The 21982-nt window shown below is 35.9% G+C and overlaps 1 protein-coding gene across 6 annotated transcripts in view; it reads left to right on the top strand.

The window, feature by feature from the left end:
• LOC111144666 (jumonji domain containing 1C) overlaps positions 1 to 21686 on the top strand; it is a 267642-nt gene extending 245956 nt beyond the window's left edge. For all 6 annotated transcript variants that reach the window (XM_022499062.1, XM_022499061.1, XM_022499063.1 and 3 more), the window contains 11 exons: positions 87 to 300; positions 819 to 1033; positions 1720 to 1995; positions 5048 to 5216; positions 5762 to 5852; positions 6337 to 6467; positions 6902 to 7024; positions 10053 to 10192; positions 11696 to 11872; positions 20305 to 20436; positions 20757 to 21686. In XM_022499062.1, coding sequence (XP_022354770.1) covers positions 87 to 300; positions 819 to 1033; positions 1720 to 1995; positions 5048 to 5216; positions 5762 to 5852; positions 6337 to 6467; positions 6902 to 7024; positions 10053 to 10192; positions 11696 to 11872; positions 20305 to 20436; positions 20757 to 20846 — 1758 coding nt within the window. In that variant the 3' untranslated portion in view covers positions 20847 to 21686. The remainder of the gene's footprint in view (positions 1 to 86; positions 301 to 818; positions 1034 to 1719; positions 1996 to 5047; positions 5217 to 5761; positions 5853 to 6336; positions 6468 to 6901; positions 7025 to 10052; positions 10193 to 11695; positions 11873 to 20304; positions 20437 to 20756) is intronic.
• The last annotated feature ends 296 nt before the right edge of the window (positions 21687 to 21982 follow it).

Genomic DNA, 21982 nt, shown 5'->3' with positions numbered 1-21982 from the left:
GTTACTGTATAAATATAACTACTACTTTTAACTTTGAATGATTGAAAAGGTAGTATTTTAAAAGTTCAATTGCTCTATCCTTACAGGTTTTACAGAATGTTCTTAATCACAGTAATAAAATTTCTCTGTGCATGCCTGAGTCTCAGCAGCAGAATAACCCTCAGAAGTCTGAGAGTAAAGGCAACAGCAGCCCAGGGAGTGATGTAAGCACAGACAGCAAGTTAACTCCTCCAGAATCCCAGTCACCGCTTCATTGGTTAGCAGATCTTGCAGAGCAAAAGTCCAGAGAGGAAAAAAAAGGTAAATATAATTAAGTATATAATAGAGGACCATAATATAACCAACAATGTACATTAATGTGTAATATTCACTTATTACAATTTACATTTGTCTTTTGCTTACATTATGAATGGCTTAGATTCAGGAAAACATTTGTTTTCTACTGTTAGGAACTCATCTTCCTATGATTATATCAAAATTAGTTACAGAATCATTTGTGGATGAGCATATCATTAAAGCCAGGAGGGCAGTAGATTTGTAACTTAAACTATACTTTCTCCCTGTCTTAGCTGTAGCATTTTTCATTTGTGACAGGTGCAAACTCAGCTACATGTGTAAGATATTGAGGAAGGCCTTTACATATTCAAACTGTTTGACTCCATTTTGAAGGATCTAATCCATCCTCTGGTGTGTGTTCAGGTGAATAAATCACTAGTGCTACACTTTTTACCTCTCACTATCAAATGTAGGGTCCCAGTTTTTTCTGTACTTTCACAGCATGCTTATTTTAATTGAATTTTGTAAATGTTGTATTTCAGAAAACAAAGAATTTGCCCTTGAAAAGCAAATTAAAGAAGAGCGAGAACAAGACAGCCCTGATTCTCCAAATAGCAGAACATCACCTCCTGTGTCCCAGAATAATGAACAAGGCTCAACTTTACGAGATTTGCTGACCACAACCGCTGGCAAGCTACGTGTGGGTTCTACGGATGCTGGGATTGCCTTTGCCCCAGTGTATTCAATGGGAACCCCAGTGAGTAAGATGCCAGATTTTTGGTTTTCATGTGGACCTTAAATTTAGATGATTTGGCTGTGAACTACACAAGAAATAGATGCAGATGAAATAAAATACACTTACTGCTGAGCATGCTTCCACCTGCATTATAAATCTCATAGTTTAAAAGCTGGAGATTGGAGTTTTCCCTCCAGGTGTAAAAGGCTGGGGGAGGGGCATTTTTTGCGAGAAGAGCCCTAAGAGACTCTTTCAGAATTTGAAAACGACATATCTAGTAGGGGAAATAAATCACATGGTTAATGTTTTATTATTCAAAATATTTAGTAATCAGTTTTTGTTCTAATTATGTAGCAGAAGAAAATAAAAAACAATGATTGCATAGGTAGGCACAAATTTTTAGTAATCTTTAGAAGTATATGGGAGATTCTACCCACCTGTCTCCCCTGCACTAGTCCTAAAATATGTAAAAGGCCACACTTACAGTTTCTGCAGATCTGGTAGTTTCTAACATAGAAGACTACCAAACTTCTGGTTCCTGTCTGTTAGGAACAGTGTAGGGACTACAGATGTGTATCCACTGACATGATTACATATTCTTGAAGGAACACAAAATGTTCGTGTTGGTTGTTTGCTATGTTAGTAGTAAAAATGAAAGTTTAAAAATGTATACATTTCCTCTCAAAATACAACTTTTTCCCAAATAGAGTGGTAAAAGTGGAAGGACCATGCCAAACATTCTTGATGACATAATTGCTTCAGTTGTTGAAAACAAAATTCCACCAAATAAAGCCTCTAAAATAAATGTAAAACCGGAGCCAAAAGAAGAGCCTAAAGAGAGCAGAAAATCACCCATGGAGAAAAACAAATTATATAGTGATATACCACATTCCTGGATCTGTGAGCAGCATATTCTGTGGCTTAAAGATTATAAAAATATTAATAATTGGAAACTTTTCAGAGAGTGTTGGAAACATGGACAAGTGAGTATTTTAAGGTGATTAGTGAAACTGAAACTGGTTGGACTGGAAGAAAGGGGAAAGATCGTACTTAACATGTTTGGAAGTAAGATATCAAAAACAAAAAGGTTACCAGAATTACTCTTTCTGAATTCTTACCTTTTTGATCAGATTTATATGAATTAAAAGGGAAGTACTGATTGATGTTAATTTTATAGCTATCAGTCGAGAGACTTTTAATAAAGCCATATGTTTACAAAATGTGCTACTTCCCTTTTTTACATTTGTATTTTAGTCCAGTTAACAGATTCATATCTATAGAAGCATTTGCCTCAGACTAAAAGTGTAGATGTTTTTGCCTTTAATGTTCGTCTATAGAACATTTATTTATACATTAGTTCATCAGATCTTGAATGACATTTAATTCTGTTCAAATGAAAATTATTTTCTCTTTGACCAGAGTTTTCATAGAATGTTTGGGACTCATTTCAGATGGCAGTTTATTACATTAATGCAGAATCTGTGAACAGGGGGGCCTGGGTGGCTCAGTGGGTTAAACCTCTGCCTTCTGCTCAGGTCATGATCTCAGGATCCTGGGATCAAGCCCCACATCTGGCTCTCTGCTCAGTAGTGAGCCTCCTTCCCCCGCCTCTCTCTCTGCCTGCCTCTCTGCCTACTTGTGATCTCTCTCTCTCTCTGTCAAATTAAATAAATCTTTAAAAAAAGAAATTATGAACAAAATTAACAATTTGCATAATTTAGTATTTATGTTGTCTTTTTCTTTCTGGAAAACATCGTTTCCAATTTTATTTTACTTTCTTCACTCAACAGATAGTTATTGAGCTCCTCATAAAATCTAGTCTTTGTGCTGGCCATTAAGGATATAAAAATTAAGTCATATAAAAACAAGTAAGATGAATAAGTTATTTTAGTGCAGTGGTTCTTAATCTTTTTAGGTCACTAATCCTTTTCACAGTTTGAAGAAAACTTGGTTCCTTTCTCCCCAGAAAAAATTCATACCTATGTATTGCACATACATAATATTTAGCTTTTTTTTTTTAAGATTTTATTTATTTGTTTATTTATTTGACACACAGAGAGAGACACACACACACACACAGTGAGAGAGGGAACACAAGCAGGGAGAGTGGAGAGGGAGAAGCAGGCATCTCATTGAGCAGGGAGCCCAATGTGGTGCTCAATCCCAGGACCCTGGGATCATGACCTGAGCCGAAGGCAGATGTCCAGTGACTGAGCCACCCTGGCACCTCAATATTTAGCTTTTTGTTTCCTTTTTCTTCTTCCTCTTCTTCTTCTTCTTCTTCTTCTTCCTTGTGTTCTGGTTGGCTCCCCTTGAAGCCCTGATGCCATTGGCAGGTCATAATTTAGACCACTTGATTTGGTATGTGCTTGAGCTGTCACATAAATATTTTAGTAAGTATGTTAAATACTCTAAGAACTTTGTTAAAGTGCTGTAAAAACCCAAAAGAGGCAATGACTAGGCTAGAGTACTAATTCAGAAATGGTAGTCTGAATTGATGCCTCCGGGGTTAAGTGAAATTTTTCTGTATGTGAACAAGAGGTTGGAAATAAACAAGAGCATCAGGTGCTTGGGGAACTGTTAAGTAGTTTTGTTTGGAATATAGATAAAAGAGTTATGTGGGAGAATGGTAAGAAATGGTAGTTAGGGTTATGATTATGAAGGGCCTTTGTATATTACACTAAGGAGTTTGAATTTTATCCTGTAGATGATAGTAATTGATGAGTCAAATTGACATATTAAAATAATTGACAGCAAAAGCAGATTGGAAGTTGAATTAGAGGAAAATAAGGGTATAGGCAAGGAATCAAAATAGGAAGGTTTCTAGTATTTTGAGAAGATGATGATGATGTTGGTAGCCTATGAATTCTGCTTGAGAATATTCTAATACACTAGCTAACTTGCCCCCTCATTTTTTTAAACAATATGATTTACCATTAGAAAGAGTGGCACAGGGCTGGATAGCCACAATAGGGACTGAGAATTAATACCTGAATTGCCAACGATAGTTAATTAATTGCTGAGCCTATTTTTAATAGTCGGATGTATTATTAGCCTGTTGAAGGGAAATTTAATGTAGTGGTCCCCCAAGTAAGTCGTTAACCAGATTTAAGGTAATTTTGTTGTTTTTCTTTTCTTTTTGAGATACCTTTTGCGATAAGAACCCTAGCTAGGGTATTCTGCTCTATAGTTCCCGAAATAAAATTACCTTAATGAAGTTTAAGAAGACTTAATAAATACCGTATTTTACAAGAGAATCTCAGGTCACAAATTTCTTTGTTCTCTATATCCCAGACTTTTGCTTCTAACAGAATTTTTAAAACCCAAAACCTTGGAGATAGTATATCAGATTGTTGTAGAGGTCTTTTTACATCAGCATGGGAGTTTTAGAAGCTTTAAATCTTCAGTTGTTAGTTTTTGGGTTAGATAGCCTTGAGGGAATTCAAATTCATATGATTTCAAAGGAAAGATTTACTTTCAGGGAGTCAGCCATTAAGCTTGAAATTTAATGTTTTGCCTTATTTATCATGATCCTTCTGGAAGTAAAGAACGTGTGTATGTGTTTTAAGTGATACAAATTATGTTTTAATCTCAAGGACTATATGTATGTTGTTAAAATCTTTTTATATATATCACACATAAGCATATATATAAGTAGGTTATGTTCTATCTTCAAAAATTAGTCTATAAATAATGCAGCCCAAAATTCATATTTATACTACCTAGAACTGAAATTTTTAGGGTAGCCCTTTAAGACTTTGTTCCTGAAAATTTACTGCACGTTAATTTTAATTTAAAAAAAAATGGCAATGTATTTACATGGCATTCTCTCTTTACGTATTCTCATTGACAGTATATTATGTGTATCTTTTCAGGTCAGGAACTATTTTCAGAAGTCCCTTTTATTTTCACAATTTGTCATTAGTACTAAAACTTAACATGTTACCTGTTTGTTGTATATGTGTATAAAATCGAATTTTGGAAGTGTTCATATACCTTTTAACTTATCGATCTATCTATTTATTTATTTATAAGCCTGCAGTGGTTTCTGGTGTGCATAAGAAAATGAACATTAGCTTGTGGAAGGCGGAGTCAATTAGTCTTGATTTTGGAGACCACCAAGCTGATCTCCTGAACTGCAAAGACAGCATTATTTCAAATGCCAATGTTAAGGAATTCTGGGATGGTTTTGAAGAAGTTTCAAGTATGTTGTTTTTTGTTTGTTTTACTGCTTTCTGAAACATAGCCCCCCAAAATTATAAATTGCAAACATGACTTAACAGATTTTTAATCTTTGAAACTTCCATATTACTTTGGCTAATAAAGAAGAGACAAATACTTGGAAACAAGAGACTAGGTCTTATTCCTTGGTTCTACCCCTAATATCCTTTGACCATAAATAAGTTATTTATACCATGTTTCCTTATATCATATGGGGAATATTTTTGGCAACCCCATAAACCTTTGAGAATTACATGTTATGTAAAACACTTAGAAAATTAAAAGTAAAAATGTAAGACTAGTTTCAATAACACTTGTAAACAGATTTTTAAAGAAATTTTTGCAATATTACAAATACCTAAATACATAAGGAATAAAAGTCCTAATACTATGTAAGTACATAAGAAATTAAACTCAGTAAGCAAGCATTCATTAAATACATACTGTACAATAATCAAGTCATTCATTCCAAACATAAAAATTAAAAGGCAGAAATTACCTTTTAATAATAAACTGCATTCTTTATAGAACGACAAAAAACGAAAAATGGAGAAACAGTTGTTTTAAAACTGAAAGATTGCCCTTCAGGAGAAGACTTCAAGACTATGATGCCAGCAAGGTATATATTTTTAAAACTTATTATTTTAACCCTTGAGTTTTTGAAATTGGCTGAGATTATCCCCAGAAGTAGGATAAGGAATTACGTATTTTATTTCAGGCATTTTCCTTGCCAATTAAGAATAAATTAAGAACAAAAACCAATCTCTGTTCTCAGCAGGATAGCGTCTTTATGTTAGGTTAGTAAAGGAAAAAATGCTAATATCAAAGGATGCGGGGTACTGTTTATGACCTCCCTTCTCTTGATGCTTTTAATTTGCTATGTTTAGAGAAAGAGAATTGCAGTTCAGAATTCCGTGTCACTTCTGTTCTGTCCTTGTGTTAGGCATTCATTTAAACTAAATGACGTCAAGGGAAGTGTTAATTGTCAGAATCCTTAAGGAAAAGTTTAAACAACCTGAAAATTTGTATTTGAAAATTTATATATGAAGGCACCCAAGAAAGTTAATCTGTATTCAGATGAAGTCAATGTTGTTATTCTTCAGATACGAAGATCTTTTAAAAAGCCTACCATTGCCAGAATATTGTAGTCCAGAAGGAAAATTCAACTTGGCCTCTCATTTGCCAGGATTTTTTGTACGCCCTGATCTAGGACCCAGGTTGTGCAGTGCCTATGGTAGGTATATATTTGCATTTCTGTGAACTTGGAATTCTATGACATTTTAACTTCTGTCCAAAGATAAATTGACTAGTGGTTTTTAGGCTCTATCAAATCCATTTTTTAGTAATCCATTGAAGTCTTTTTTTTCCCTATCAGTATAGTAGAAATTAATAGCCAATATAGTTAATAACTGAGTTAATTGAGTTAATAACTCAATATAGTTGAGTACTTGCTAATTCTTACAAGTACAATTACAGAATATTTACATTTTCTAGTAATTTGATTTTTATGGAAATTTCTTGTATTGTGGCTCTTGGGGAGCAGGCTTTGGAACAAGGAAACTAAAGCTGAAATTACAATTAACAAATTTTCTTCATAGAGCTGACTTTAGGGGGAATATCTAGAATATGTTTTCAGTCAAATAAAATTTTATAAAATTTTATACACAGGTGTAGCGGCTGCTAAAGATCATGACATAGGAACAACAAATCTCCACGTTGAAGTTTCTGATGTTGTAAATATTCTAGTCTATGTTGGCATAGCAAAAGGAAATGGCATTCTCTCAAAAGCAGGTAAAGAAACTTGAAGAATAATGGTCTTTGCAATGAAACTGAATAACCATACACACTAGGATTTATTATCTAGAATGTCAGCCTCTGAGTAAACAGCAAAGATTGCAAAAAGAATTGCAGTGGATATAGGGATATTCTAATCTTTAACAGTGCTTGATTTACCTTTTTTCAATAAAACAAATTTTAATTTTAAAAATGAGTATTTTTATTTGCTCCTTTCCTATCTTTAAATGTTCTGTTTGTGGAAATAAACTGTTAAGCTTACTTATAAACACTTTATTGGAGAATAGAAACTGGGTCCTGGGGTTCTGAGGATGATTAAGATTTGGTTTGTGCCTCAGACATTCATGTTTTCCCCTCTACTTTTCTCCAAAGTAGATAGAACCTTTTCTATCCATTGTAGAGGTTTTAGATTCCATCCTCTAGTTTTCTTTCCAAAACCTTGTTCTATCTGCTATAACCTTGTATGTAAATAGGTCTTTAAACTTTTCCTTTCTGCTGGTTATTTTCTTCAGAGTAGAAGTACACTCTAGACTGTGCAGAAGAAAACATTCAAATCTCGTCTTCCTTGCCACCATCCTATAGCTCCAGCCTTTGTAACAAATTCTTTGCTGTCTTTATCAGCTCTTACTCACATTTCAGTTCTATGCACGTTGGCCTTAGACCTGCTGCCCCACTGAAATTACTTACAGCAGCCCTCACTAACATTCACAATTGGATAAGTGGTTTCAGTGGTTTCTTTCTGGTCGTCTTAATGCTTGCCCTTCTGAAATAAATGTACTGTCAATCACTGCCTCTTCTTCAGATACTGCCCTTGGCTTCTGTGATACTACTCCCCTAGTTCTTAACTAACCTTATAGAATCCCAGGCTTTCCTAGAGTCAGAGAATTTTTTTCCTGCCTTTCTAGTTTACATGTACTTTATGTGAAATTCTGTGCATGACTCAACCACCATGTACATAACCAGCTCTTTATCTGGAGCCAAGAAGGTATCTAAAGCTTAGTGACTAGGTGCTGAAGACATGGGGGTTCCTATAGTATTCACTCTACTTTTCTGTATATTTGACAGCTTCCATAAAACACAACCTGAATTCCCCCAAAACTAGAAACTCATTTTTATACTGTTTCTCAGCTTCCTAAATTAATATTGATTATAATCGATAAACTCTTCACCTCCTCCACTCCCAAGGATTTGAGAGTCAGGTACACTTGGATTGTAGTCCTATCTCTAATACAGAAAGTATAACTTGTGGTTCAGATTATTTTTTCAAAGCCTATGACTCCAAAGAGTTCATTATCTCTTTTGTGCCTCATTGCACTTTGTTCTAATCAACCCCTTTAGCATTTGTTCTATAATACAGAATTTATACCTGCTTTTCTCCTCTACTAGTCTTTCATGTCCTTAAATACTGAGCCTTTGTTATTCATCCTTGTTCCTGCTCACTGCCCCTCCCTCGTTTATAAGTATAGTATTTTGTCTTTTAAGAAAACATTTCATCATTTTAATCCTGTGGCTGTCTTTATCTGAAGCTTTTGCCACTCTTTATAGATGATCACCAAAAGAGTGTTTTAGGGTAAATGCCTAAAACCTGAAGAAACACCCGCTTATTTAAAGCATATGCTTTTTCCTGCACTTACCTACCTGTTTCCCTGGCAAATTGCTTCAAAGTGTGGCTCAATGTCATCTCCCTCCCCCTGGAGTCCTTCATTTAAAAAAAGCTTTTGGAACACCTGGGTGGCTTAGGGGGTTAAGCCTCTGCCTTCAGCTCAGGTCATGGGTCCTGGGATTGAGGCCTGCATCAGGGGCTCTGCTCAGTAGGGAGCCTGCTTCCCCCTCTCTCTCTGTCTGCCTCTCTGCTTACTTGTGATCTCTCTCTCTCTGTCAAATAAATAAATAAAATCTTAAAAAAAAAAATGAAAAAAGTTTTCCCTACCCCAATAATCCCCCTGCTCCTTTTTTTTCCTTGATTTTATACATTTATTTTGCAAGAAAGAAAGACCGTGAGCAGGAAAGAAGCAGAGCGAGAGAAAGAAGCAGACTCCCTGCTGAGCAGGAGGTCTGATGGGGGTCTTGATCCCAGGACCTACTGAATAAAGAATAAATGACTGAATAAAGAAATCCTTGCAGCCAACTTTAAACATAAGAAAGAATTTACTGTTACAAATTAGGAAACATTTCATGTATTCTTTGTAGCAAGCAATAAATTTACTCTGAAAAGAACATTTCTTTAAAATGTTCGCTGTAGGGGCGCCTGGGTGGCTCAGTGGGTTAAAGCCTCTGCCTTCGGCTCAGGTCATGATCTCAGGGTCCTGGGATCGAGCCCTGCATTGGGCTCTCTGCTCAGCAGGGAGCCTGCTTCCCTTCCTCTCTCTCTCTGCCTGCCTCTCTGCCTACTTGTGATCTCTCTCTGTCAAATAAATAAATAAAATCTTTAAAAAAACAAAACAAAAACAAAAAAAAGAATAAAATGTTCGCTGTAGTTGGGGCACCAACTACACTCAGATCATGATCCGCTCAGGTCATGATCTCAGGGTCATGAGATTGAGCCCCGAGTCAGGGTCCACACTGAGCTGGTGCTTGCCTGCTTAGGATTCTCTCTCTTCTTCTCCCTGTCTGGCCCCCCCCAGCCCCCAAAATAAAATAGAGGTTATGATCCTTGCCTACCTTACCAAGTAGTTAATAGTAGCCATGAAAGTCTTGTGTAAGTTCGGAAATGGTGTATGAGTACAGATCACTGTTACGACCACCTCTTTGGAACAGGAAGAAAGTTGATTTAGAAACCCTTGAGTTTTTAGTCTCTTGTTCCTTGGTTTGCAGAAAACAAATGATCTGGGAAAGTTACCGTTACTCTGTCCCTTGTTATGCATGGTCAGTGTTTTCTGTTCTGTAACAGTTTAACTGGGTTTACTTCCTCTTTAAGAGTCCTGATCTAGTCTGGCACTGTTCTGCTCCCATAGATCAATTCTAGGATACTTGGCTTTCTGGTGGTCTTTAATGACCAATTTGAAAATATTCTCCTATGTTTCAGGAATACTCAAGAAATTTGAGGAGGAAGATTTGGATGACATTTTAAGAAAACGATTGAAGGACTCAAGTGAAATACCTGGTGCTCTGTGGCATATTTATGCAGGGAAAGACATTGACAAGATAAGGGAATTTCTTCAGAAGGTATAAATTTAGGTCTCAAATAGTTTATCTCTTTACCTTGAGCCAAGGACTTAGTAATTTTTAATGTAACTTAATTTGGATTCAGGAATATAGGATAATTAGGTAATTTTTACTTCAAAAGAGGAGGGACCTTCTTACTATTGTTGTAAGTCAAAAGCTCCTTTCTCTTGCTCCTTTTAAAGCCCTTTTCATGTTGAGGTCTTTGAATGGCAACTTCTTCTCAGTTGGTAGTACTCCCCTGTCTTATATAACTAACTAATCTAATCTGTTGATGAGTCAGAGGTTACCCTTATTGAAAAGTGGTGAAAATTATAGGATATAAAAATATGTCATAGGAACATCTAAAGAAGGTAGGATCTTTTTTTTTATTATTAATAGTTTGGCTGTTGACACAGGAAGTAATTCTGCTCCTAACCACATCAATTGCTCTGTTACACTTATTTGAATAGACTGAAATTTTGAGTAATCATACCTTAATTTAGTTGTTAAACACTGAATGAAACACGTTAATTTAGAATGATTAGTTCAGTCCTTTGCTCAAATATTTGCTAAATATGCAATTAGAGGCATTTCTCTCAAGGGGCCATCATTGCTGCTTTTCTCATTATACTGCATTTTCTTTCAGAATGGACTTAAGGTTTGTCTCTGTTCAGTATGAAGTAAAGGAGCTGTAGCTCTATACCTATTGTCTTATCTCACAATACCTACCAGTATTTTAACTTAAAATATTACAAATTATGCTTTTTAAAGCAGAATGGTTAATTCACTGGTTAGTAAAGGGTCCCTTGAAATTGATTTGTCAGAGATTAGAGGGTTAGCAATATAAAGATATTTATCTTTGTACTTACATTTTTAAAAAAAAGCAAGATCAGGAAATGTTCAAGTCCATACATATGGATAGTTTGGCTTTTGACAAAAAAAGCTACTAAGCTAAGCTTTTCCTAATCTCTGTGCTATACTGTTGAAACAATTATAAAGAAGAAACCAAATGGATGGAAACTTCATGGTGGATGGAAGAGGTGAGAAGGTGGTAGTATGATTCACTTTATTTTTTTATTCTTTTTTAAGATTTTATTTATTTACTTGCTTACTTATTTGACACACAAAGAGACCTCATGAGAGGGAATACAAGCAGGGGGAGTGGGAGAGGGAGAAGCAGGCTTCCCGCTGAGCAGGGAGCTTGATGTGGGGCTCGATCCCAGATCCCTGGGATCAAGACCTGAGCTGAAGGCAGACGCTTAATTGACTGAGCCACCCAGGCGTCCATTATTAACAGCCCATTTATTAACAGGATCTCAATGTGCAGTATTGTTTTAATATCCCTTGGCTTTTCAAATTGTTATACAATATTATTTTCTTTAACTTAAGCACATGTATTGTTCCATGAGATTCTAAGAACAAAAGATGATTATTGCAAAGAAAATTGGAATTTATCTGAACAGAATTTACCATTTCCCTTACTTAAAATTGAAATGTATATTTTCATTTTAATCCATACTACAGATTTCAAAAGAACAAGGCATTGAAGTTCTCCCAGAACATGATCCGATACGTGACCAGAGTTGGTACGTGAACAAAAAGCTCCGCCAAAGACTACTTGAGGAGTATGGAGTTAGGACCTGGACTCTCATTCAGTTCCTTGGTGACGCCATTGTCTTACCAGCGGGAGCCCTTCATCAGGTACACAAAAACTTACTCTTCACGCATCTATTACTGAAGGAACCAATTTTGAAAAGGAAGTTCTGATAAGTAAGAGAATGACCTGCATCCAGTTTGCTTTCATTAAGAAACCACAAACATAACTTTCCAGTGCTTAAAGAGATCTGACATGATTAAATGCTTTGAGAACTTAAATTGGTTCAACGTGAGCCAGATTTCCATATTTATATTGTTTCCACTTAGTGGATCCAAATCTTTTTTTTTTTTTTTTTTTTTTTTAAGACTTTTTAAGGAGGAAAAAGAGACATACTATATATTTAGTTCTCAGTAGGGAGACTTAACACTTAAGTATTAAGACCTGAGATCACACATTTTCTAGGCACCAAACTGAGCAGAATGAAGTGTTGGCTAGAATGTTCCATAACGCAGGCTTTTAGTGTAACTCCTGCCTTGTTTGCTAACATAGCAATAGTTTGTCCAAAGAAAGATGATAATGTAATTTTTATAGCTATTGATCCACAAATTTTAAAAACTAAAATAAACACATTATCTTTGTTTCTGTGGCTTGACTCTGTGGACCTGGAAAAAAGGCATAGAATAGGTAATGGGCATGGAGGATTGGATTAAAAGCATACAGTGGATTTTGATAAATAGACTGAAGCTACCACACACCAGCTTAGCCCTCATAGTAGCAGAGTGTGCAGAGGAAATCCAAGAACCCCGAAAGCTAGTTACCCTCAGAGTTGGTTCCCCACCTCTTCTACCACCTGATAGTTGAGATGTATCAGATGTGTGTCCTTTTTTTTTTTTTAAACCAAGGAATGTTTTCCACATTTTATATAACTATATATGCAGTTATTGCCTGTGCAGCATTGTCACACCATTATGTAATAGCACAAATATTCCTTAAGTGATAATATTTGCTTAGTTTTTAACATGTCAAGCTCAGGGTTAGATTTATCATTCTTAGATATCAAATAGCATTTATGACAGTAAAATACAGACATCATAATAAATATACCTGTTTCATGACAATAACTTCTTAGAGAAAAAAATGTGTTAATTGTACTAAGTTTAATGCATTATTTATGTTAAATTGTTTTATTGTCCCATGGTCTTACCTGATCATTTCAGAGATGTTGTATCATTAATGATTCAAGTTCCCACATACCATTTTTTTGCCTTCTAGTCTCTTATCAGAAAAGAGCTAATCTGTATCAAAATGTAAAACACCCTCAATGGAGTAACCTATTTAAGAGAATAGTACATTTTGTACTATTTTGTAAATAGAAAGAATTTTTTGATAATATAAGACAGGTTCCCTTGAAAATCCTTTTTTATATTTAACTTACCCAATATTTATTTTCTTAAAGTTAAACTGGATAGTGCAGTTTTTAAATTGAGGTATGATTTTAGCGTGCAGTTCTTTAAGTTTTGAGAACTGTATAGTTAGGTAACAACACAACAAAATACCAAACACTTGGATTACTCCTAAAAATGCCCTCCTGCCTTTTTTTAGTCATCTCTCATCTGACATTCCTACAACTACTTAGTTTTCCTCCTATAGTTCTGACTTTCTTATTCAACATATAATACATTTGAGATTCATCCATGTTTTTGTGTATACCATTATTTGGATCCTTTTTTTTTTTAAAGATTTTATTTATTTATTTAACGGACAGAGAGAGATCACAAGTAGGTAGAGAGGCAGACAGAGAGCCCGATGTGGGGCTCTATCCCAGGTCTCTGAGACCCATGACCTGAGCCGAAGGCAGAGGCTTAACCCACTGAGCCACTCAGGCGCCCCTGGATCCTTTTTATTGATGGGTAGTTGTTCATTATACAAATTTAACAGTTTCTTAATCCATTCACCAACTGAAGAACATTTGGGTGTTTTCCAGCTTGGGACAAATAATAAGTAAAGCCACCCAAAATTTTGCATACAGGTTTTTCTGTGAACATCGATTTTTTATTTCAAGTTTGATAAACAATAAGTGATGGGATTTCCTGGTCATAAAATAAATATATGATTAACTTTACAAGAAACTGTCAGGTGGTTCTCCAAAGTGATTGTACCATTTTCTATTCCCCAAAGTAGTATATGTGAGTTCCATTTCCTCTGCTTATTGTCAGTTTTGTTTTTAAACATTTGAATAAGCGTGCATTGGTATCACATTGTACGTTTAATAACTAAGTATGTCTAGCATCTTATCATGTATTTATTTGCCATCATCCATATATCTATGTTGGTAAATCTGTGTGTTCAAATATTTTATACATTTTTCCAGTTGTATTTTCTTTTTTCTGAGTTTCTAGTTTTAACTACAATACTTTATAAGCCCTTTATCTAATATATACTTTGCAAATATATTCTCCTAATCTGTGGCTTGTCCTTACATTTTCTTTTTTTTTTTTTTTTTTTTTTAAAGATTTTATTTATTTATTTGACAGCCAAAGATCATAAGTAGGCAGAGAGGCAGGCAGAGAGAGAGGAGGAAGCAGGCTCCCTGGCTGAGCAGAGAGCCCGATGTGGGGCTCGATCCCAGGACCCCGGGATCATGACCTGAGCCAAAGGCAGAGGCTTTAACCCACTGAGCCACCCAGGCGCCCCTGTCCTTACATTTTCTTAAAGATATCTTCCAGAGAGAAGTATTTTAATTCTGATGAAGTTCAGGTGATCAGTTTTTTCTTTTATGTATCATACTTTTATTGTTGTATATCCAGAATTGCTGCCTAGCCCAAGATAGCAAACATTTTCTCTTACATTTTCTTTTTAAAAGCTTTATTGTGGTTAGTCTTAAATTTAGATCTATAATCCATTTTTAGTTAATTTTTATACATTGTGCAAAGTGTGTACCAAGGTTCAATTTTGAGGGGAGTATGGATAGTTTAGTTGTTTTATGCTGTCTCAATTTTTATTTTGAAATGTAAGGGGCCCCTGGGTGCCTCAGTGGGTTAACCCTCTGCCTTCGGCTCAGGTCATGATCCCAGAGTCCTGCCATCGAGCCCTGTATCAGGCTCTCTGCTCAGCGGGGACCCTGCCTCCCCCACCCCCAGCCTGCCTCTCTGCCTGTCAAATAAATAAATAAAATCTTTAAAAAAGAAGAAATGTAATACAGTGACACAGTTTTTAAGAATCTAAGTAGTACATATGGACATTGGGGAGGGTATGTGCTATGGTGAGTCCTGTGAAATGTGTAAACCTGATGATTTTAGAGACCTCTACCCCTGGGGCAAATAATACATTATATGTTAATTTTAAAAAAAGAATCTAAGTAGTACAATAGGCTTCACAGTAAAAATTCAGTCTTTTTCTCACCTTTGCCTCCAGTTGCCCTCCTGCAGAGTCCATCAGTGTTTACCAGAGATTCCGTGCCATGTACATGTCTCTCTGCTCTTGCTTTTCTGTGGTTAGAGAGCCATGTTTTCTCAAAATAGTAGGCATAGTGATCGTGTTAAAAAGTTTAGTTCACATAATACTGCTCAAAGCTTCACAAGGTCCTGAATGATCTCTGTTTGTATCCTGTTCAAGTCTCACTGCCTTTCTTCACTACCTTTCTTCCCTATTTCCCTCCTCCTTACTTCTCTTTGGCCACCCTGCCCTCTCTATGTTTTTCACATACACCATGCAAGTTTCCTCCCCAGGGCCATTGTGCTTGCTAATCCTTTGGCCTGGAATTCTTTTTTCAGATCTCTATAAGAGATCTCTGATTGCTTCTTCACATTCTTTGAAGGTTTATTTGCTCAAGTGTCACCTTCCTCAGTGAGGTCTTCCTTAACATCCTAGTTTTAAAGTGCAAATTGTGTCCCCCAGTTCCCTGTCATCTTCCCTGCTTTATCCCCCATTTCAATCATCACCTTCTAATATTATTCATAATTTATTTACCTTGTTTATTATCTTTTAATCCCCACCTGGAATATAAAGTTCATGAGGACAGAGTTTTATGGGTTTTTCATTGCTCTTTTCCATGTTTAGAATAATGCACTTAAATATTTGTAAGTCCTGACAGCCTGAAAATATGTTCTCATACACAACATATTTTTGCACAAGTACAGATAAAAACAAAGTTACAACTTTACATAATTTATATGTATTGTGCTCTTTGTACAAACATGTAAATTTTGGCCTCTTCATGTGTCTTCCGGCCCCTTCAAAAAGTTTTCTTAGGTTGGACTCTAACTTCCAGTTACGACTGTATACATAAGTATATAGGAAAACATGCTTTCTTTTGAGATCTATAGAAATATCGCTTAGATTCTAGAGAGCAAATTTCATTTCTAGAGTATAAAAGATGTTATACTTAAATATAGCATGTATAACCTAGATTGGCAAATTCTATTCTGAGCTCTGCTACTAACTTGCTGAGTGTTCCAAGACCACTCTGCTGCATATTTTGGCATAGAATTGCCAGCTATAAGCACAAAAATTTCTGTCTTTTCCTTATGTGGTGTGATAATGACAGCATGGTTATTTGTACTCTTTTGAAAGGGTGTTGTCCATGACTCAGAAGTGATGATAATGTGGATTTGAGAGAGAATTAAAAGGAAATAAGAACTCTATGTTCACAATATGAACTTGCATTTGAGATGTAATTATTTACAACTTACTTAGTCTTTAGAGGTCCTGAAAGCTTTTCATTGATGACTTCACTTCCAATAGACTATAGGTAGCCCTTAAAATAAACCCAAAGTCTAAGTAAGTGCTTCTCGTGTGTTAGCATACATCAGGATTTCCTAGAAGATTTGATAAAACAGATTGCTGGACCCTACCCCCAGAACTTCTGATTCAGTGGGTCTGCGGGAGGGACCTGAAATTTTACATTTCTAACAAGTCCCCAGGTGATGCTTACAGTACTCTCTGAGGACCACACTTCGTGCTCACTTCGACAGCACATATACTAAAAATGAGGACCACACTTCAAAAACCGTTAGATAGAAAGTCCTTACAAACACAAGGCACCTATCAAAAAATGGTTTTGACCAGATAAGATACATTGTATTCTTTGGTTTGTCAGCAGTCAGCACTTTGAGAAGCCACACTGAGGGAAAGTATCATAGCCACAACCCTCCATATATTAAGAACAATGGCAGGCTAATCTTCTATTGGCAAACATGAGTGAATCTGTGGAACCCCAGTATATCACCAGATGGAGCAGGTGGACCCTGACCTCCAGGATTTACTTTGTCTTAACTCTAGTACCGTGATGTCCTCAGTGGCCTTCATTTTATTTGTTTGCTTATTTATTTATTTATTTATTTGTTTATTCATTCATTTTAAAGATTTTATTTATTTGAGAGAGAGCAGGGAGAGGGGCAAAGGGAGAAGCAGACTCCCCACTGAGCAAGGAGCCCAATGTGGGACCTGATCCTAGGACACTGGGATTATGACCTGAGCTGAAGGCAGATGCTTAACTGCCTGAACCACCTAGGCACCCCAGTGGCCTTCATTTTAAACAGCAGCCTTTTTTTTTTTTTTTTAAGCCACAAAATCTTTAGGATAAATTTGTCCTTAATTGTTTCTCTTAATTGATTATGCTTAGTCATCCATAGTTTATAATATTGCTAACTTGTGAATTTTCTGCATTCATAATGCTAAAAGAACTTCCGGCAAAATCTTTCACTCTTAAATTCTCCTAAGTCAGTATGTATATGGCAAGAGTTACATTTTCTTAACACTACCTATTTATGATTACAGTTGATCCCACAGGCAAGTATGAATAAGACAGTCTGTCAAAGAAGTGAAATGTAAATGAATCAAAGATAGCCAAAAAAAAGGAATTAGTGGAATGGGAAGTTCAAATGGGTTCTACTTTTAAGACTGAACCTTGTCTCTTCAAACTGACCTGTAAGCCTTTAAGCAAAATATTATCGGGTTGAGGTCATTAGAAAGCATAATACCATTTTTAAGCACTAATAAAAGTCACAGTTCTAAAAGTGATTTATTTAAAATAACCATGAACTGGCAAAAACTGATGGAATCAACTTTTTTAGAACTCTGGAATCAAATCCAAATTAACATCAGTTGGGAGACTGTTCCGTGAAGAAAAGGGCAGCTGATTTGGAGCATTTAAGGAAATCTCTGACCACTGAGATAACAGAACAGACTTCAGTGATCACACCCAACAAGGAACACAGCCTTTGCAAGAATAGTGTGGGAAAGTAACAAGAAATGGATGGCTACAGCCTTGTCCAATAATCAGCAGCAACAGTGAGGTAGAGAGAGAATCTGATTTCCAGTGACCACATTATAATGTTCCTGTGTCCAGTTTTCAGCAAAAAGGGATAATAATCAGCAGAAACCATCCCTGAGGAAGCACAGACACTGGACTTACTAGACATAGACTTTCTTCCAACTGTCTTAAATGTACTCAGTTAAAGAAAACTGGTGAAGAAAATCAGGAAGACAACATATGAACAAAAGTAGGATATCGATGAAGAGACAAATTAAAAAACAGTAGAACTAGACATGCTCAAAGAAAGGTACATGCCAGAACTTCTGAAGGACTTAATCCCCACAGCATGTTCACATAAGTGAAAGACATAACAAGACAGGACATTTGGAAACTATGCTGGTGTGACTGAGTTAATATAGGACCATAAAGCATCTGTTAGACAAGATGTTACAGAAGCTGGGCTCCTGTTGGCTTGCCATTTGTTGGCTGATTTTTCTTGGAACAAGCACTGAACTTCTTATCCATAGTTTCCTGCTCTGTGAAGTAGAGCATCTGTTCTAGAGACACATAGTGAAGATCCAGGGAGACTGTATAGCAGCGCTGAAAATGTGAGGCATCACTATGTTCATCCTGCAGAGGAACCAACAACCTAATGATTAAAGCACGAGAATGTTTATATATGCTATCAGGTGATCAGTAGAGGGACAGTGCTTGACTTAAACAACGTGCAGACTTGAGCATCTGTTCAGGTAGACAGTGTGCCCAGAGGAGGAATTTCAGTGCCTTTGGATTCCATCACGCTATTGTTAGATTTTTTTTCACTGTTCTCTGTTCCCCACTTAACTATCTTCTTCTCACACCTCCTAATTAAACCTAAAAATTAGGATTAGTGTTGGCATGGCTGGGTGGCTCAGTTGGTTGAGAGTCCAACTCTTGATTTCAGCTCTGGTCCTGATCTCAGGGTCTTGTGTCAGGCTCCATGCTCAGTGTGGAGATTGCTTGTCCCTCTCCCTCTGCTTCTCCCTTTATCTTTCTCCCAAGCAAATAAAATCTTTTTTAAAAATTAGAACTAGTATAAATGCTTAGTTTACAATTATTTCTCCTTTCTTAGGAATTCTATGGTATCCATTCATATCACTAGAAGACAACCTAAAATGTCATAAAATCCAGATTGGATCAGCCCGGTCCTTCTCTGTGATTATACTAAGCATTAATAGAAAACAATTCCAAGAAATAGTGAAGTACTGAGTCAATTTGTACATGGTGTACAAATAACAGATAAGACTGTTTTTTTTTTTTTTAAAGATTTTTATTTATTTGACAGAGATCACAAGTAGGCAGAGAGGCAGGCAGAGGAGAGGGGGAAGCACGCTCCCTGCTGAGCACAGAGCCCAATATGGGGCTTGATCCCAGGACCCTGAGATCATGACCTGATCCAAAGGCAGAAGCTTAACCCACTGAGCCACCCAGGTGCCTCAACAGATAAGACTGTTGACTGGCTTCTTCCGAAAACCATTTAGTCAGGGGAGGTATAACTATTAAAAACAGTTGTACTGATGCCACTGGAGCCTGAAGGTATACTTTAGTATTTCAAAGAAAGGCACAAATAAAATTCTAGGGTAATTCTAAAACTGTTGTGAGCAATAGATCTCTGAAACTACAGTTTTCACCCCCATTCCTCACAAACTAAATTTCGTTTCTTTTGCTTTCATCTACGTTCGGTTGTAAAAGTTAACAGGGAAGGGCGCCTGGATGGCTCATTTGGTTAAGCGTCCAACTCTTAATTTTGGCTCAAGTCATGATCTCAGGGTCCTGGGATCAAGCCCCAAGTTGGGTTCCATGCTCAATGGGGAGTCTCCCTAAGATTTTCTTCCTCCCTCAGCTCCTCCCCCTCTCTCAAATTTAAAAAAAAAAAAAAAAAAATCTTAAAAAAACAAAAGTTAACAGTGAAATGACCCAAATGCTGAAAGCCAAAGGAGCACCAACAAACATCAGATTGTTTGATTGAATGGTAAAGCAGATACCTTCCAGTTAGCTTTTTTGTTGTTGTTGCTAAAGTAACACCAAAAAATCACCTTGACTAAACTGATAATTTAGGATCTAATTATCAGCCTCTCTGAAGGATTCCTGGAAAAGTTCTGTTCTTTTCATTATGTAAAAATATTCCATTTATAAAGTCCTGTTCTGCTTTGAAATGCATTTGATGTTTTGGAGAAAATAAGTTCTCTGATGGTGCTGCCTCCTAAAATTGATATTTCACTGTTTTTGTTTTGGGGATAGGTACAGAATTTTCACAGCTGTATTCAGGTAACTGAAGACTTTGTGTCTCCAGAACATCTTGTACAGTCATTTCATTTAACACAGGAACTGAGACTTTTGAAGGAGGAAATCAATTATGATGATAAACTACAGGTAAGAGACAAACTTTCTAACAAGCTCCTGCTCTGCATGACTTTTCTATTCAGAAACAGGAAACCTGCAAAACTGCTTGGGTAATCAGTGCCTAGTTTGTCATATTTGGATAACAACCACAGATTAACAATATGCATTTAATTGTATGATTTTTAGTGACCCTTATCCTGACTTGCAGTTTAACATTTTTAACTATCACATTTGTTTTTCTTGAATTTGGCTTTGTTTCATTAAGGGAAAAAAATTTTTTAATATAGCAGTTTTCATTTGTTACTTTTATCTCCAGCTGAAGTGATTAGAAATGCCAACATCTCTTTCAGGTTAAAAATATATTGTATCATGCAGTCAAGGAAATGGTGAGAGCTTTGAAGATACATGAAGATGAAGTAGAGGATATGGAAGAAAATTAGGTGTGGTCCAGTTTGATGTTTTTAGGCCATTGAACTGGAATTACTTACTCTCGAACGACGTTATGTATGCACATTGACTTAAGCTTCATAAAACCATCAGTGCCAAGAAATTCTCTTTTGTAGTAATTACTTGTTACTGATACCGCAGCAGTATAGCATATGTCACAGCCCCTGTGATTCAATGTTAGTTATGTAAACAAGCTAAATTTAAAAAGCAGCGCTTCCTAGCTGTTTTTGTATTATAGTGTATATGATGTTTGTGAAAATGCCAGATTTAAAATGATGTATTTATTTTTGAAAAAAAAAAAAAAAAAACAAAATTCTATGCTATATTGTTGATCAAGTGTAAATGTGACCTTGTACAGTTTACTAAAATAACTGATATTTTTCACTACATTGAGACAGTTACTGTGAGAATAGGACACAAACACCAGCTATTGCCTGCATTTGGGAAATTGCTGAATCGCACAGCATTCATGTCATAATCAGAAAATTACTGCCAAATAATTGTAAAATTTGTAAAATATGAAGTATATAAAGTAGATACTAAATAAGGACACTTCAATATTTTGTTGAAGCTATTGACTGTACAATTAAACATTTTCAAAAGGTGTAATTTATTTAAAATTGTCTCATTTTGGTAAAATTTATGTGAACTTTTAAAGCTAAATATTAAACTTAATATGCTATGTAAATATATACATATATACATTTAATGATGTATTTTTTTAAAACATTGGCTTGCTTTTATTTGTTAAAAGTGCAAGTGTTACATATGGCTTTGTACATTAAAGTTGAAAGGGGTTTTACATTTTCCATTAAAAGGACTTTATCAGAAAATGGCTTGTTCCAGAGTTCTTTCTTCTAACATACTACTGGGGATTCATTGTCGTGATGACTGCTTGCATTTTCTTATGATAACATTCTCTTCTGGAACATTTCTCCTTATAAGTTTCCAGCTTTTCTATAGATTTTATGAGCTATCACAAGTGTCTTAACTTACTTGTGCTGTGGCCCAGCTAAAGAAAGGAATACAGGTAACTCCCATTTCTTATTTATGAACACTTTCTCATTGAAAGAAGAACCCATAAATGAACTAAAAAGCCATGATTATGAGCATATGTGATCTGTTTCAA

This window comes from Enhydra lutris, unplaced genomic scaffold, assembly GCF_002288905.1.
Source record: "Enhydra lutris kenyoni isolate GAN:26980312 unplaced genomic scaffold, ASM228890v2 scaffoldscaffold12, whole genome shotgun sequence".
Taxonomy (NCBI): Eukaryota; Metazoa; Chordata; class Mammalia; order Carnivora; family Mustelidae; genus Enhydra; species Enhydra lutris.
Note: the sequence above shows the minus strand (reverse complement) of the source record. Positions and strands in the feature narration are given on the sequence as shown.